The 16,460-nt window shown below is 42.2% G+C and overlaps 2 protein-coding genes across 2 annotated transcripts in view; both read right to left on the bottom strand.

Moving 5' to 3' along the window:
- LOC310661741 (uncharacterized protein) overlaps positions 1-16,460 on the bottom strand; it is a 173,020-nt gene that overhangs the window by 121,020 nt on the left and 35,540 nt on the right. The window contains 1 exon segment of the mRNA XM_083408085.1: positions 7,814-8,001. Within this exon segment, the coding sequence (XP_083264211.1) occupies positions 7,814-8,001 (188 nt within the window).
- LOC310661771 (vomeronasal type-2 receptor 26-like) lies at positions 37-6,034 on the bottom strand. Its single transcript, XM_083408195.1, has 5 exons — positions 6,007-6,034; positions 4,486-4,700; positions 2,655-2,882; positions 1,581-1,707; positions 37-992 (listed from the first exon to the last, which is right to left on the bottom strand). The coding sequence occupies exons 1-5, from the start codon at positions 6,017-6,019 to the stop codon at positions 94-96; spliced, it is 1,482 nt and encodes a 493-aa protein (XP_083264321.1). The 5' UTR covers positions 6,020-6,034; the 3' UTR covers positions 37-93.

Below are 16,460 nucleotides of genomic sequence, written 5' to 3'. Positions count from 1 at the left end.
CAGTAGTGGATATTTAAAAGAATTGCACATAACAGTTGTAAGAGATAGAATACAGCATAATTATATGATGTAAATAAAGAGAGATTATCTTTGCTATTTCCTCTTTATTAACTGCTCCTTGCTGTTCAGATCAGGCCTCAATAAAATGATGTAGCATTTGGGAGCAAAGATGGAGCCCAGTAAGCCAGCACTGGAGGCCAAGATGGAGAAGATCTCCACAGCCACCATGTATTTCCCCTTGGTGCTCAGGTACACTGGAACAAAGGAGATCCAAACACTACAAAACAGGAACATGCTGAAGGTGATGAATTTGGCCTCATTGAAGCTCTCAGGCAGTTTCCTGGCAAAAAATGCCACAACAAAGCTAATAATGGCCAAAAAGCCCATGTAGCCCAGGACACAGTAAAAGAGGGCAACTGACCCTTCGTTGCAGCCTAAAATGATTTCTCTCATCACAGAGTTCATGTCAGAATCAGGGGATGGGGGAGAGATTCCTAACCACACAGTGCAAATGCCCGCTTGAATAAGAGAACAAGAAATCACAATGGCGCTTGCCAGTCTTTTCCCCACCCACTTCCTCATTCTGGATCCTGGTTTGGTGGCCACAAAGGCCAGAACCACCGTGATTGTTTTGGCCAGAACACAAGAAACGGTCACTGTGAAAACAAGGCCAAAAGCCATTTGTCGGAGCAGGCAGCTCACTCTTTCTGGAGGGCTGAGGAAGATCAATGGGCAGAGGAAACAGAGCAGGAGGAACGTGAGGAGAGTGTAGGTGAGGTCCCGATTGTTTGCTCTGACAATGGGTGTGTCCTGATGTTTAATGAAAATGGCTAGGACCACCAGTGTGAGGAGAGAGAGATAAAGAGCAAACAATGCTAAGCTCATCCCCAGAGGCTCTTGAACAGACAGGAAGCTGATGGTCTTTGGAACGCATTGTGATTGGTTCCTGTGTGGATAGTGGTCCTTTGGGCATGCAACACAGTCAACCATGTCTGTAAAGAAAATAATACATTCAGATTTTGGATGTGTTGGAGAGCAACTACTAATACTGTGAGTATGGAACTCATAATGTTAAATTAGAAGTATCACAGATATTTCCAGATAAACCAGATTCAAAGTGATGCCTAAGAACCCTACCTCAGTACTGTGTGTTAGGCTTTTTGGGGTGCAGTTTAGATGGACAAGAGTGGCAACTACAAATAAAAATCATCCTTATAATTGTTCAGAATAAGAATTAAGGAAGACATCTTATACTCAATCAGATCAACGGTCCATTTATCTCATGGGTAACAAACCTTGTCTTTTTAGGACAATGTCCATATTCCTTTATGGGGGCTGTCTGCCAATAGAGATGGAGGAGAAATTTGGTTTTGTTGACATTCAAATGGGAAAGTTATCCAAACTGCAATCCTTGAACCAACACATGAATCAAAATACAGTTCCCCACCCCCCAAATGTGTACTGTTCTAAAAAACATGTGGTTCTCCAAACAAACAATATGTTACCAATTATTTACTTAACCTTTTCAACAACTTCTAACATGACTTATATTTGAAAAGCATATATCTTGTGTCACCTACCTTTCTGGGGCGAAATCTTGCCTTGAGGACATGGAGCACAATCATAGCAGCAAAATGGCTCCCCCTCCTTCTTCTCCTTGCTGGAACCAGGAGGGCAATTTGGGTTACACTCAGAAAGGGGTGGAACCTGCCCATTTAAATGAACACACAAACAGTTTAACTCACAGAAATTAGTAGAGCTTTTGACTTCCTTTCCCCCCTCAGTAGGAAAATACTAAACTACTTATTCGAAACTCAAAGACAAACTACCTACTGTATTTTCTGTGTATAAGACTAGGTTTCCCCCCTAAAAAATAATGTCTGGAATTTGGGGGCATCTTATACATGGGGGCCATCTCCCCCCGTTTTCGTAAATCGGAGTCCCCAAAAACAGGGGGTGTCTTTTACGCTGGGGCGTCTTATAGACAGAAAAATACGGTACTTTGCGATTTGTGGTTTTTAAAAACAATGCTGAAACTCATCATCTTTGAGCCCACTTCAGGCATTCAGAAAAATTGCATGAGGGCTCAAATTAGGAAGGGGAGGGGGGTAATCTTCACTAGCCCTGCCCCCATTGTCTCCATTCATAAGGGAATACCTATTCCAGCCTCCATTTTCCTATCATAGCACATGTAAAAAAATAATGCTTGTGACAATATGAGGCAGGTGAAAACCCGCAGGCGGGCCAGTAAGTCAGCGGGAAAAATTCATCCCTGGCCCCAAATACAGTTACAGAGAATTCCCAGGCGAGGTCTTATCGCATTCTAGCCTGCTCAACTTCAGTCAAGACGACTAACACAGTAAGGTGGTAGGGTGGATAATTCCACACTCAATGCCTCCTGCCCTCCTCTAATTGGCCCATGGTAAGAGCCTTGTAGTAATAATAAGCAGAAGAAAAATTGTTTGTTTGTTTGTTTGTTTGTTTATATCCCGTCCATCTGACTGGGTCACCCCAGCAACTCTGGGCAACTTCAAACATAATAAAAACACAGCGAAACGTCAAACATTTAAAACTTCCCATTACAAGGCTGCCTTCAGAATGTGCAACAACATTCTATTTTCTAATATCTCATGGATGTAGGAATTATGGCCCACCTGGTGAAAGCTTCTGTGCCACACCATTCTGTTGTCATCAATGGAGAATTTCTGGCCTGGGGTAGGCTCCACACTCACCCTTCCAACCTTGACTCTCACAAAGGAATCATTTAGAAAAGCGACCGTGTTGGTAATATCAAAGCCAGCATCCACTTCTCCATTCTCACTAAAAGATACAGTTTCTCCAGCAGAGTTGTTAAAGGAGACAGTCCTAAGGAAGGGATGGAGCTGCATTGGAAGAAAAATAGTCACTATGAAGTAATGAAATGAAATGAAAAAAAGAAAAAACCCAGGGCTTTCAAGTCCAACTGTTTCCATCTTAACTGAACAAGAGAATTGTGGGGTAACCAGCCTCATGTAACCAGAATGCTTACCCGAAGGATTCCTAACGAACCATCCCTTCGGGGAACAGAAGGGGGAAACAGAATATATAAGTGCACACGATCACAGTGTGACCTTATGACCTTCGACAACTTCACACTTGTCCTTTTAATTATCCCAGTGATTTTAAGTGTTCTATACTGTGGTGCCAATAAAGCTATTTGTTATTTGATTTTATATTTAACCAACATGCTTGAGTCTGATTAATGCTTTAGGTCTGTCCGCACAGGCTTGGCCTATGTCACTTCCGTTCACCTAGTGAGGAAAGGGGCGACAGAGTCTTCTGTTCTGCTCAGAATTCCCTGTGTGTGGAGCTCTAAGCTGCTCCCTTCCGCCACAAAGATTTATCCAGTTTAGGAACTTTTGCCATGTGGTAACCAAACTATGTCATACTGCCTGTTCAGCTTTTTTTCTGACTGCTGGATGGAAAAAGCACACAAATCTGACCTTTCAAGAAGATAACAAGTAAACCAATTGATAACTTACTGAACCTGTGTATTAGGAAAGTGGGATAGTGTGGGATTCACTGGAAAGGGAAGGTTTTAAGGTTATACAGCCTATATTTAAATGCTTTTATTTGCTGCATGTTTTGCAATTGTTAAATGCCTGCTAGGGAAATTTGCCCAAACTTCTTGCAACAAGAAAAAAGAGAGAGAGCTAAACTCTTGAGAGTCCCATGGACTGCAAGAAGATCAAACCTATCCATTCTTATGGAAATCAGCCCTGAGTGCTCACTGGAAGGACAGATCCTGAAGCTGAGGCTCCAATACTTTGACCACCTCATGAGAAGAGAAGACTCCTTGGAAAAGACCCTGATGTTGGGAAAGATGGAGGGCACAAGGAGAAGGGGACAACAGAGGACGAGATGGTTGGACAGTGTTCTCGAACCTACCAACATGAGTCTGATCAAACTGCAGGAGGCAGTGGAAGACAGGAATGCCTGGCGTGCTCTGGGCTATGGGGTCATGAAGAGTCGGACACGACTAAGCGACTAAACAACAACAACAAAGTCCACTTGTTTGTTGTTTACTGGTCAGGGACAACCATTGTGAGTGCTGCACTTGCTGTTCCCCAGCTCAATTCCTCAGCTCCAGACACATTTTGTCCCAGCTCCAGCTGCCTCCTCCTGCCAAGTCCCCCTTTCTCCTCTTAGCAAACCTGTGCAATGTTTCTCTGAGGCCCAAGGCAGTTGAGAGGCACAGGGCATTCTTGGCATGATAGCTTGAGTCTAGCAGGCCCCTGATGGGGCTACACAACCACCTTAGATGTCCTATTCCCAGGGCAAATGTACCTGGCTGCCCAGAGCTCTGCACAGGCCTGTCTTTCAGTGGAGGATCAAATCCTCCTTCATGAGCACCTTCTCTGCACACAAAGTGCTCAGAAATTTTCGGGGTACTGTTCTACATATCACTGCCCAGGTCAATAAAATGTATCTCATGAAAGGAATTACCTGCCAAGACTGCAGTTTCTGAAGTTCCTGCACCCCTTCTTCCGTCACTCCCCTATATTTGGTCCTAGACAAAAACATGAAATGTAGAGCATGTGCTATGGCATAGACAGCATTATAGAGACTGTAGCTGTGGCCAGTTATGCTCATCTCAAAACCAGACGAAGGGAGATCTTCCAGCTTTTCATCTCCGGTGCAGGTTCCACTGTCCTGCTCCTCTGTATTGGAGTTTGGAAATAAACAGAGAAAGACTTCTGCCCAAAACTGCTTGACAAAGCCATTTCCGTTTGCCTCAAAAGGATTTTGGACCTGAAGAAAGGCTTTGAATCCTTGTACCACATTTGAATGAACTGCAAAGGAGAGGGAGCCCTGGAAGACTTGCATATCCCAGCTCATTTGATAGGTTAATGCTGCAAAATCCAGCTGTGCTGTCAGAATCCACACCTTGCCCTCAGGTGTCATGGTCGCATTTTCCAATTCACCAAGTGCTACGATTTCTCTCAAGTCAATCATAGACTTTGTTTCTCCATAGAAAACAACAGCCTTTGCTTTACTTTTCATAATAACTTGATAGATTTGGATGAAGTCAGATTGCACATCATAAAAGTCTGCCAAATATGTGGTTTTCGGAGTTTTCTCACAGAAGGCCAAACAAATGCCTTTTTGGGAGAGCAGAGGTTTCAGGTCCTGGATAAATCTCTCTCCACTGTCATTATCTCCAGCAAGCAACCCAACCCACGTCCAACCAAAATGCAGAAGTAACTCAACAATCCCAGTGTACTGATGGGCTTCATTGGGCACCATCTTGTAGAAGGGAGTGGATTGGCTTTGACCAGCATCCTCTGGAGCAAAGGAGCCATAAGTGAGCTATAAGGAAATAACGGGGCAGAGTTTGTAAATGTGCATTCATTGCCTGCTCATCTAGAAGGCAAGATCAGACCGTTTCCCCAGGGAGGCACGCTCCAGAAAGCTGGGAGAGGTGGCACATTTAGCCTCTGTGGATAATGAATACTCAATAAATAGCTGACATCATGATTTTCTTGTGAGGTGCTTAGACAATGTTGCATCAAGCAAATGTTATCCCACATTTCCTGTTCATTTTCCCATCATTTGGGCGGAGGGGAGTAGTTTGGCTCACAAATTCTGAATCACCTTTAACTGCAGAACCTGAATTTGCTGATATGCAATTGAAATAGTGACAGTCTGGAAAGCATCCTGAGATCTACAAAGATCTTGATTGTAGCTCAGGCACTCAGTGGATGGTGCTGTCCTCTCCTCGCATACTATGGCTGCTACCTCCCCCTCCTACTGCTGGGAATGAAAGCATCCCACAGCTAAATACCTCAGATGGAAGCAGGACAGCCTCCCATTTCAGGAAATTGACTGCCAGTTTGTTCATTCTCCAGCCAGAAAAGTGAAGGAAAAGACAGAACACAGCAAGGTGCCTACAACTACATCAGAACATTGATCGATCTAGCTCAGCTTTGTTAACACTGAGTGGAAAGATACATTCAAATGACCTACCTAGAGGTGTCATGGATCGAGCCCAGGAACTTCTCCATTCATTGCAGGTGCTCTATAGTCCTTTCAATGGTGTGGTGATTTGCCATTGAGTAAGAATGAATAGGAAAATGCTATTTTCTGGCACATGACAGCCACCCATTCATTCAAAAGAAATTCACCACAAGATTATTGATGGCTCTCTGGTTCCCTTTTAATATTTTCTTGATAGGCACCCCAATTTACAGTGGGTTGCGGAGAGGTCCCACAAGTCTATAAGTATCTCCTGCAGGTGAATTAAATGTTTTAAGCCTGTATTGGGAGGAGGGGCAGAAAGCTTCAGCTGGTACAGAAAACAGCTTTCAGGATTTTGTCAGATTGCTTCCAATCTCAAATCAAAGTCCTAGTATTGGCCTTTAGGTAAAGGTACCCCTGACCATTAGGTCCAGTCGTGACCGACTCTGGGGTTGCAGCGCTCATCTCGCTCTATGGGCCAAGGGAGCCAGCGTTTGTCCGCAGACAGCTTCCAGGTCATGTGGCCAGCATGACTAAGCTGCTTCTGGTGAACCAGAGCAGCACATGGAAACGCCGTTTACCTTCCTGCCGGAGCGGTTCCTATTTATCTACTAGCACTTTAATGTGCTTTCGAACTGCTTAGTTGGCAGGAGCAGGGACCGAGCAACAGGAGCTCACCCCGTCGCGGAGATTTGAACCGCTGACCTTCTGATCAGCAAGTCCTAGGCTCTGTGGTTTAACCCACAGCGCCACCCGCATCCCTAGTATTGGCCTTTAAAAGCCCTGAATTTTCAGGAACTCGTTTATATAAAGGACCACCTTCTCCCATACCATTCACACTTTTTGGATCATTGAGTGAGGCCAAGCCCAGTCAAAGACATTCTGCTGCCTGAGATAGAAACCAACTCAAGTATATCATCCACTGCACTTGAGACACCAGACTAGTTAGAGGGGTCAGGGGAGGCATGGAACATATTCAACTCATTCCTCCAACAGAGAAAAATTGCCAATGTGCTTAATAAGGGGGGGAGAGGAAAGCCCACCTACAGCAGAGATATTTAAATGCTGCTGATGGCTCATTACTAGCTGACAATTTGGGATTGTCCGTTAGTTAATGAATTCTGGAAACAGATTGGTATATAAATATCGTGAATTGTGGGTAGGAAGGTGGAAATATCTAAATTAATGGTTCTTATTAGCCTGAGTAGCACCGTAGAAACAAAAGAGGAATGTAAATGGGTAAAATTGATGGTAACTGTAGCCAGACAGGTTATAGCGAGTAGTTGGAAAAATGCAGAAGAGCTAGGGGAGAACCAATGGAGGGGAAAATTGGAAAATATTATAATCTTAGAATATCTAACTGTGAAGATACATAAAATGAAAGGGTTTAAGGTCAGTGAGAAGGAGGTGGATTGGTTTGAGAAAATACTGAATTATTTGGGCAGGTTTGAACAATTTGGGGCAATTAAAATGTTAAAAGATAAATAAACCTTGAGGAGGGAGGAGTGTTAAGCTATATAGAATTGTACATATGGTTGATTTGAATATGTTATTATTGATTATGTATACCCAATGCATCAGCCACCTGGGGGTTTTCACTGTTTTCACTGTTTGTGTTTTGGTTGTTGGTAAAAAAAAAAAAATACTACCTGACAATTTTATGCTACACACTTTAATAAATTGTGCAAAGCATACCGGACACTTTTTGTGAAAGGCAGGGCCACGCTCCTTTGTCATTCACAACTATTTCTCTATAGTACGAAACCTTTCTGCATAGAAAAGATCATGTTGAATGAGTATGAAGGCAGTATCTTACCTGAGGGATCTTGTAGATGCCCAAGATGTTTGCCATTTGGAGGGAGGTATCAAAGTCCAGTCCCCCAATAACTGCAACCAGGTGTTTCTGGGTGTTGCACTTGTAGTTGGGCATAAATGTGGAGGGAAGGTTCAGAGCAGCCTGGTAGGTCATCCTTTCATTGAAGTAACTGTCATAGATGTGGAATCCTAAGGTGATATTAGGTAAGATCTTGGGGTTCTCGTTGATCTCCTTGACAGCAAATGCCAAGGCCAGAATATGCTGGTAGTTCTTTGGCACAACACTGCAATGAGAATTTTATGCTGATTTCTTGGGAGATATGCTACGCAATTTTATTTTTAAAAAATTAGGACCTCATGACAATTCTTCAACATTTTCATGCAAATTGCGCTCTAACACAATTTAACACAAATCTACAAAACAATTTCCCCTAAAAGAGTGCATTGCATTCCATTTGTATACTTCTATACCACTTTCACTAATATATGCATTTTTTTTTGACACTTTATCCCAGTGTATGTATTTTTGGACACATTTCATTACTGGAGAATTGCGCTGCAAAATTTGGAGAAGTGTGAATGGCAAATGATAGCTGTGTTTCCTCATCTCTTTAGGCAGATTTTAGCAGGTGCATGTTTAAATATGAACTGATTTAAATTCCCTCCCTTTCTCCAATAAGGGAATACCGATACTTACTTTGGGTAAGTAAGTAAGTACAGGTACTTGATGACACTTTCTAAAGATTCCAGAGATGCTGTTGCTGATGCCAGTCTCTGAAGGCTTCAGACCAGATTCCCTATTCCGCCACTCCTGCCCAATTCAATCACAAATTGTAACTAGCAGCTGAACTAATCTGTCTCTGACCTCAAAGTTCATCCAATTGTATTTCTGACTGCTTGGACAGTTGAGCTCATTTAAAAAATCTGCTTTTATGACATTCATCTGGTGAGAACTGGACAGCCTAAAATAGACACCAGCTCACTTGTTCTAATCTTCACCACAAGATATTATTAACACACTGGGGATAATTGGCTTAATATTGATACCTTCTTTGTCAACTTTCACCTCAGCTTTCTCTGGTCTTTCCCTCAAACCTCACTCATTACTTGTACCAACTGACAGTTAACTGTCATTCTTCACTGATCGGAACCTTCAGCCTATTACAGTCTGTCGTTGCTCAGGCTATTGAGAATGAATGTACCTGATCCAGGCCCTTTCTATAAATATGAAACACAATTGTCTCTCTTCCCCCTTCTTCTCTTCCCCTATCACCAAGTAGCAATCACTGAACAGGCCCACAGCACAGTAACAGCACAACTTTGACAGCCACACACTGACATCAGTAGAGACCTTTAAAATCTTTTGAAAGCACATAGCATAGACATATACGCAACATTTATATACAGTTACTGATTTGATCCAACAGGAAAGCTGTATTGAAATGCTGAGAAGCAAGTAGCCTAACTCGATGGAGTAGTTCTCATCATTTTCAGACCTGTGACACATTTTCAACTAGAAGTATCCTGTAAATCTTGCCTGACATGGATAAGAACACCTGGAGCTCTTAGAAATCCACCTCAGAAGGAGAGGCAAGATTTTAAGAGCCCTCATTCCAAACTTTCTGAGGTGAAGTTCAATATTCAGAAGTAGACTACCAATTTACACACACACAAACATACACATACACCCTGCCTGGAAGTAAATCCCACTAAAATCAATGGAGCTTGCTTCTGCGTAAGCAAGGTTAAAGCTGGGGAATGTTTCTGTTCCAGATGATTATTTGAGATATGCAATATTTACATGGTATTAAGAAGTTGATGGGTAGTTAGCCTTTCTTTGAAGTCTTCTTTGTCAAAAGCAGAAAAGAGGTGAGAAGCAAGTCCGCCAACAATAAGATCACCAGGTTGGTAGTATTCATGTGGGATTCTGGAAAGATCATCAATGGTGCAACTCCTGGTATGTTTGCACACCAAATGTGGCAGATGAAAGAGAATTGGCACAAGAAAAAACAACAACATACTGGGGCAAATATTATTTCTAATCAGACACCCTCATTTCCATCTAGAACATGAACCTTAGCTTCAGTACAATACTCTGCCTTGACAGAAACAGAACCTGCCTACCAATTCACAGATTAAAATTCTATCTTACAACTTGATAATGTGAGAAGCAAAAATCCTGCCTCTTCCTCTGCCCTCTCCCTTGCTTAGAATCGCAAGTAGGGTTTTTTATATTCTCATGTTTAGACTTTAGCTGATATTCTCTGCAAATCTATTGAGACATTATCCAAGAGAGAATTAGTCATGACAAAAGTGATAATTACAGATTAGATAATAACTATCTCTCTTTGCATCAAAAAAATCCAACAGATGACAAAAAAACATGTTTGTGGGGTTTCATTTGAAGTGGTTTCTGTCCCTCTATGGGACAACAAAAGTGCATGCAGAATTAACTGCAATGAGGAAGAAAATAAGAATGGGTCACTCTGTTATCAATGCTGAAATGCTTCTTCTGACTAGTGCAAATGATTAATCTAATGTCCTTAAATTTCTCACCTGACCATTTATTTATTAGTTTACTGACAATTATACCAAGACAAGACAAAAGGATGGTGAAGGGGACTGAGTTTTGTAGATGGTTTGTGGTGGTGACAAGGAAAAATAGTTATAAAAAAAGAGAATTCCCTGTATGCTAAGATCCAGGTTTGTAGGAAGTACTCTTTGGTGAGAGAACCCCAGCAGAGATTTTAAATCATGAATCATGTAGCAAAGTAAAGCATGGACATATAGGCTGTTGGACCTTTAAAATATGACCTTGTATGTTCCAAAAAACCACTTTTCCCTTAGCATACAAAAAGACCACACATCTGGTAGGTTAAGAACTGGTTTACTTACAAACTCTTCAAAGGTCAAGTTCATGTGTTTTTCCATACATCAGTCAAAAAACAGAGGCAGAAATACTTGGTTATAGTGATGAAAGTTCCAAATTATTGGTATAGGAATGCAAGAGAGGCTTGTGAGTGCCATGTGGTCTGAGCTTGGAGCAACCATCTTAGACTTCACATGTTGCGTTTCTTGGTACACTGGAGGGAAACAACAGGCCTCATTGCCTGGCCCCTCCCAAAGTGAGCTAAACCTGCCAAGACAGGTAATCCTGTCATGTGTTAATTAGACTTAAGCACATTGGTTATATGAAGGCTGGTTATCCCATAGTTTGAAGAGCAGGCTTCGATGTGGGAAGTGGTCTTGAAGACTTTCAGGTAAATGGTGGGGACTATGTTTGGGTCTCAATTTGTTTCAGTTGACTTGGAATAAGCTGAGCATTTTTTTTATTTTGTAGGAAGAAGGGGAAATTGCTTGGTTTATTCTGAGCCAATGCATATAGAGATTGGGAGCATTTTCCTCCATTACTAGATGCATCACAGGCCTGGCTGTGTATCTTAAGAATTTTCATGAGGATATTTTAAAATAAAAAAAGAATTACAAATTGTTGCCAAAATGTGGAGAACTGAATTTAAGATAGGCAAAATGAGAAACTGGTAAAATAAAAACAGGTTCTATTGACCTCTAATGGAGACAGTTTAATTTACCTCTTAATGCACACATGCAAATGCACATAAATAATATATGTGCCACCAAAAGAGGTAATTTCCAAGGTTTTGCACCTGGAGCTGTTGGGGGCAGGGCGGAGGAAAAAGAGATTACACCCCCTTCACAGGATCGAAAATACAGATCCTTTATTGTGAAGTTATGGACCTAAACAGAGTAAAAACAAAAACAGTTGGTGGGATGGCAGGAATAACATAACAAGAATAAAATTACCAGCCAAATTCTTTACTTTACTTATATCTGATTCTAGCCCTCTTCTCATTTGGAAGTGGCAATAATCGTGGAATTCAATATAGAGGATTATTAGTTGTCTTACTGGCTACAGTATGGCTGGAACTAGCTAGTATTTGAAAGTGGTTGTTCTGTGCGCACAAAGGAGGGAAGGTACAAAATCTTTTGGGGCATAGCATAATCTAAACATTTGACCCAACATACCTGAATCATTGAGGGTATAGAGAAATGGGATAGTTTTTATGTTACATGGTATCCATTTGTTACTTCTGTTACTAAATCGCATTGTCCTCCTATGCCACCTATATCCCAAACAGCAATCTGGTGGGGCTACCTCCAATATTAAGAATCACTTCAAAATAACTCTTTCTATGTTGATAGATAATGAGAACAGTCAGACAAGATAGGTTAAATCAGGGAATGTTTCCCAGGATTGAAAATAGGAATGGAGTACTCACAGCAGCTGAATATGCTTTTATTTACTATACACATAGACACAGCCTAGATCCATCCCCCATTCATTTGTGTTCATAGATATACCTGCATGCCATCAATTAGTGCAGCTTACCACCTGAGTGTCTGGTGCATGCTTGCATCAAGGTCACAGTGACTGCACAGAAATCCACGTACTTAGCTGCATGGGTTCAAGGATGAACATGGTCTTGTGCTGTGGGAAATAGGCCCTAAGGCCTGGTTGGCTTAAGCACATTGGTCCAATGTATGGCCTCGCCAGCCGTCTTCCACCCCTTCCCAAACCATAAGAACAAAAAGCTTTTTCTGTTGAAGATTTTTGAAGACAATCTCTTATTTTCAGCATCTTTCCTGCCACATTTTAGTTCTCTTTGGAGTTTTCCCCTTTTTACAGTGTGTTGAAAGGAGAGCAGTGTCTAACCAGGATTGAAAAACCAATGGCACAAGCTAGATGTCCTGCTCAAAGACCAAAAGCAAAGCTCAATCCATAACAGTTACTTGTTTCAGCTGTAACAAAGGACATAAATTAAAATCTTTGAAGATTTCCAGAAAATACCAGGCAATACAAAACATAAAATACATGACATGATGTGGAGAAAGAGAATATATTGTCCATATTCTGGTAAAACGAAAAACAGAGATGATTGGATAATTTACTACTTCCTTTTTATTAATTGCTCCTTGCTGTTCAGATCAGGCCTCAAGACAATGATGTAGCATTTGGGAGCAAAGATGGAGCCCAGTAACCCAGCACTGGAGGCCAAGATGGAGAAGATCTCCACAGCCACCATGTATTTCCCCTTGGTGCTCAGGTAGACCGGAACAAAGGAGACCCAAACACTAGAAAACAACAACATGCTGAAGGTGATGAATTTAGCCTCATTAAAGCTGTCAGGCAATTTCCTGGCAAAAAAGGCCACAACAAAGCTAATAATGGCCAAAAAGCCCATGTAGCCCAGGACACAGTAAAACAGGGCAACTGACCCTTCGTTGCAGCCTAGAATGATTTCTCTCATCACAGAGTGCATGTCAGAATCAGGAAATGGGGGAGAGGTTCCTAACCACACAGTGCAAATGCCCACTTGGATAATGGTACATGACAACACAATGGTGCTTCCAAGGCTTTTCCCCACCCATTTTCTCATTCTGGATCCTGGTTTGGTGGCCACAAAGGCCAGAACCACCGTGATAGTCTTGGCCAGCACACAAGAAACGGTCACTGTGAATACAAGGCCAAAAGCCATTTGTCGGAGCAGGCAGCTCACTCTTTCTGGTGGGCTGAGGAAGATCAATGGGCAAAGAAAGCAGAGCAGGAGTGAAATGAGGAGAGTGTAGGTGAGGTCCCGATTGTTTGCTCTGACAATGGGTGTGTCCTGATGTTTAATGAAGATGGCTTGGACCACCACTGTGAGGAAAGAGAGAGAAAGAGCAAACAATGCTAAGCTCATCCCCAGAGGCTCTTTAAAAGACAAGAAGCTGATGGTCTTTGGAATGCATTGCGATTGTTCCATGTTTGGATAGTGATCTTCGGGGCACCCAACACAATCATCCATATCTGGAGAGGAAATAATCATTTCAGAGTTCAGATGTGTTGTCGAGCTTCCAGTGCTGCTAGTATGGAACTGTTAGGGTTAAAGATGTTTCCAGACAAACCAGATTGAAAGTGATGCATGAGAACTCCACCTCAGCATTGTGTGCTATGTTATTTGGGGTGTCCCCATAAGATACATTGTGCAGTTTAGATGGAAAAGATTGGTAACCACAAATACAATTCTTCCTTGTAGTACCGTATTTTTCGCTCTATAGGACGCACTTTTTCCCCTCCAAAAATGAAGGGGAAATGTGTGTGTGTCCTATGGAGCGAATGCAGGCTCCTTGGCTTCAGCGATAGCAATGCGAAGTCTCTGAAGGGCAGAGGGAGAGCTCCCTCCACGCTCCGAAGGCTACGTGTTGCTTTCTCTGAAGCCTGGAGAGCGAGAGGGGTCGGTGCGCACCGACCCCTCTCGCTCTCCAGGCTTCAGGGATAGTCTCATGAAACCTTTGGAGCGCAGCAGGAACTCACACTGTGCTCCAAAGGCTTCAGGTTCCTGTTGCTGAAGCCAGGAGAGCAAGACTCTCCTGGCTTCAGCAGAGAGGGAGAGCTGCACAGCGCCCCTTCAGCGAAGCGGGAGGAGAAATAGAAGGGGCTCCGTTTCTCCTGCCGCTTCACTGAAGGGGCGCTGAGCAGAGAGGGGGAGAATTTTTTTTTCTTGTTCTCCCCCTCTAAAACAAGGTGCATCCTATGGTCGGGTGTATCCTATACAGCGAAAAATACAGTAATTGTTCAGTACAGGAACTTAGGAAGGTGTCTTCTACCAAGACAAATCACTGTTCCATTTAGCTTAGTACTGCCTGCCTTATTTTAACCTCAAACAAAGATTAGATCATTGGTGATAAGCCTCTTCTTTTTAGCATAAGGTACATATTCATTTATTGGGGCTGTATGCCAATAGAGATGGAGGATAAATTTGGTTTTATTGAAATTTGACTGGGAAAGTCATCTAAATTGCACTGTTTTGACCAACACATTAACCAAAACACAGTTACCCTGCAAAATGTATGCTTCTCTATAAACTTTTGATGCAGACCTCCAATTAAACAATATGTACAAAAATGCCTATATTACCAATGTAGAATTTTTACTTTAGACAATCAATACTTTTTTGTATATCCCATAGAAATTGCATTTATTTTCTATATAGAACGTATGAGAATGATTTTGATTCATGTATTCCTGCATTTTTGTAACTCTTTTATGCTGCTCCCCTATACCAGATAAACTGCCGAATCACTGCATTCCTTGCTCATCTGCCCCTGAAGGATTGTATGTTTAGCTAGAGGGCACAAGTGGCTAGGGTGTTTTAAATTACAATCCCTGTGAATTCCTTGAGATTCCTTAAGCTGTGGGAAGATACAGGAATGGATTATGGCACTTTCTGAAGGCCTAGTTTTCAAAGAAAGTGTACAATATGTGAGTAAAAGCTTATACCTGAAGCTCCAGAGTTTGGGTAATCAAGATAAATGAGGGGAAACATAATACAGGGACTTTTCACCCCTCGACGTGTAACCTTTCTTGTGGTACGCATTCTATAATGATGTTATATGATGTATGTTTATGTGTGAAAAACCTTTGTTAAAATGTGCTTTCAGGAAGTTTGTCTAACTGGCGGTTAGCTGAACAACTGATTTAGCGAGGCTGCCCCATTGCAATAGCTTCTCTAATAAACCAGGTCCCTACTGGACACTTTGCTTGCATATTCTCTTTGTTGGAGTTTATTTAAAGCTCTGTTCCCTCACCTCGTCAAGAACGAGTGGTTTAGAAGTAAATTCTTACCATATCATACCCTCCAACATGTCTCTGATGAAAATAGGGATGTCCCATTCCATAATGATAATTTTACTATTTATACCCCACACATCTTACTGGGTTGCCCCAGCCATTCTGGGCAGATTCCAACATATATAAAAATAATAAAACATTAAACATTAAAAAAACCTTCCCTATATAGCATATATAGCATTTTTAAGACAGCATCTTAAAAAGCAGAGACATCACCTTGCCAACAAAGGTCTGTATAGTTAAAGCTATGGTTTTCCCAGTAGTGATGTATGGAAGTGAGAGCTGGACCATAAAGAAGGCTGATCGCCGAAGAATTGATGTTTTTGAATTATGGTGCTGGAGGAGACTCTTGAGAGTCCCATGGACTGCAAGAAGATCAAACCTCTCCATTCTGAAGGAAATCAGCTCTGAGTGCTCACTGGAAGGACAGATCGTGAAGCTGAGGCTCCAGTACTTTGGCCACCTCATGAGAAGAGAAGACTCCCTGGAAAAGACCCTGATGTTGGGAAAGATTGAGGGCACAAGGAGAAGGGGACGACCGAGGACGAGATGGTTGGACAGTGTTCTCGAAGCTACCAGTATGAGTTTGACCAAACTGCAGGAGGCAGTGGAAGACAGGCGTGCCTGGTATGCTCTGGTCCATGGGGTCATGAAGAGTCGGACACGACTAAACGACTAAATGACAACAACATATAGGATTGCCTTCAGACAGATCGGGGGGGTCAGATAACTTCATACCCTTCAACATTTCTCCAATGAAAATAGAGACATCTGAAGGAAAAGTGGGACATTCTGGGATCAAATCAGAAACCAGGACAGCTTCTCTAACTCAGGGACGTCCCTGGAAAATAGGGACACTTGGAGGGTCTGCCATATTAGCAATTATTTACCTATTTACTTAACATTTCCAACAACGTCTAACATGACATATGTTTGAAAAGTACATATCTCGTGTCTC

Source organism: Podarcis tiliguerta (genome assembly GCF_965153285.1).
Source record: "Podarcis tiliguerta genome assembly, chromosome: 13".
Lineage (NCBI taxonomy): Eukaryota > Metazoa > Chordata > Lepidosauria > Squamata > Lacertidae > Podarcis > Podarcis tiliguerta.
This window is presented reverse-complemented; position numbering and strand designations above follow the sequence as displayed.

What these genes read in the sequence shown, in the direction of transcription:
- LOC310661771 (XM_083408195.1), bottom strand. An exon ending in AGAAACTGCAGTCTTGGCAG is followed by an intron (nt 2,883 to 4,485) that starts GTAATTCCTTTC and finishes CTTCCAATGCAG; the next exon opens with CTCCATCCCTTCCTTAGGAC. An exon ending in CAAGATTTCGCCCCAGAAAG is followed by an intron (nt 993 to 1,580) that starts GTAGGTGACACA and finishes TTTTCTTTACAG; the next exon opens with ACATGGTTGACTGTGTTGCA.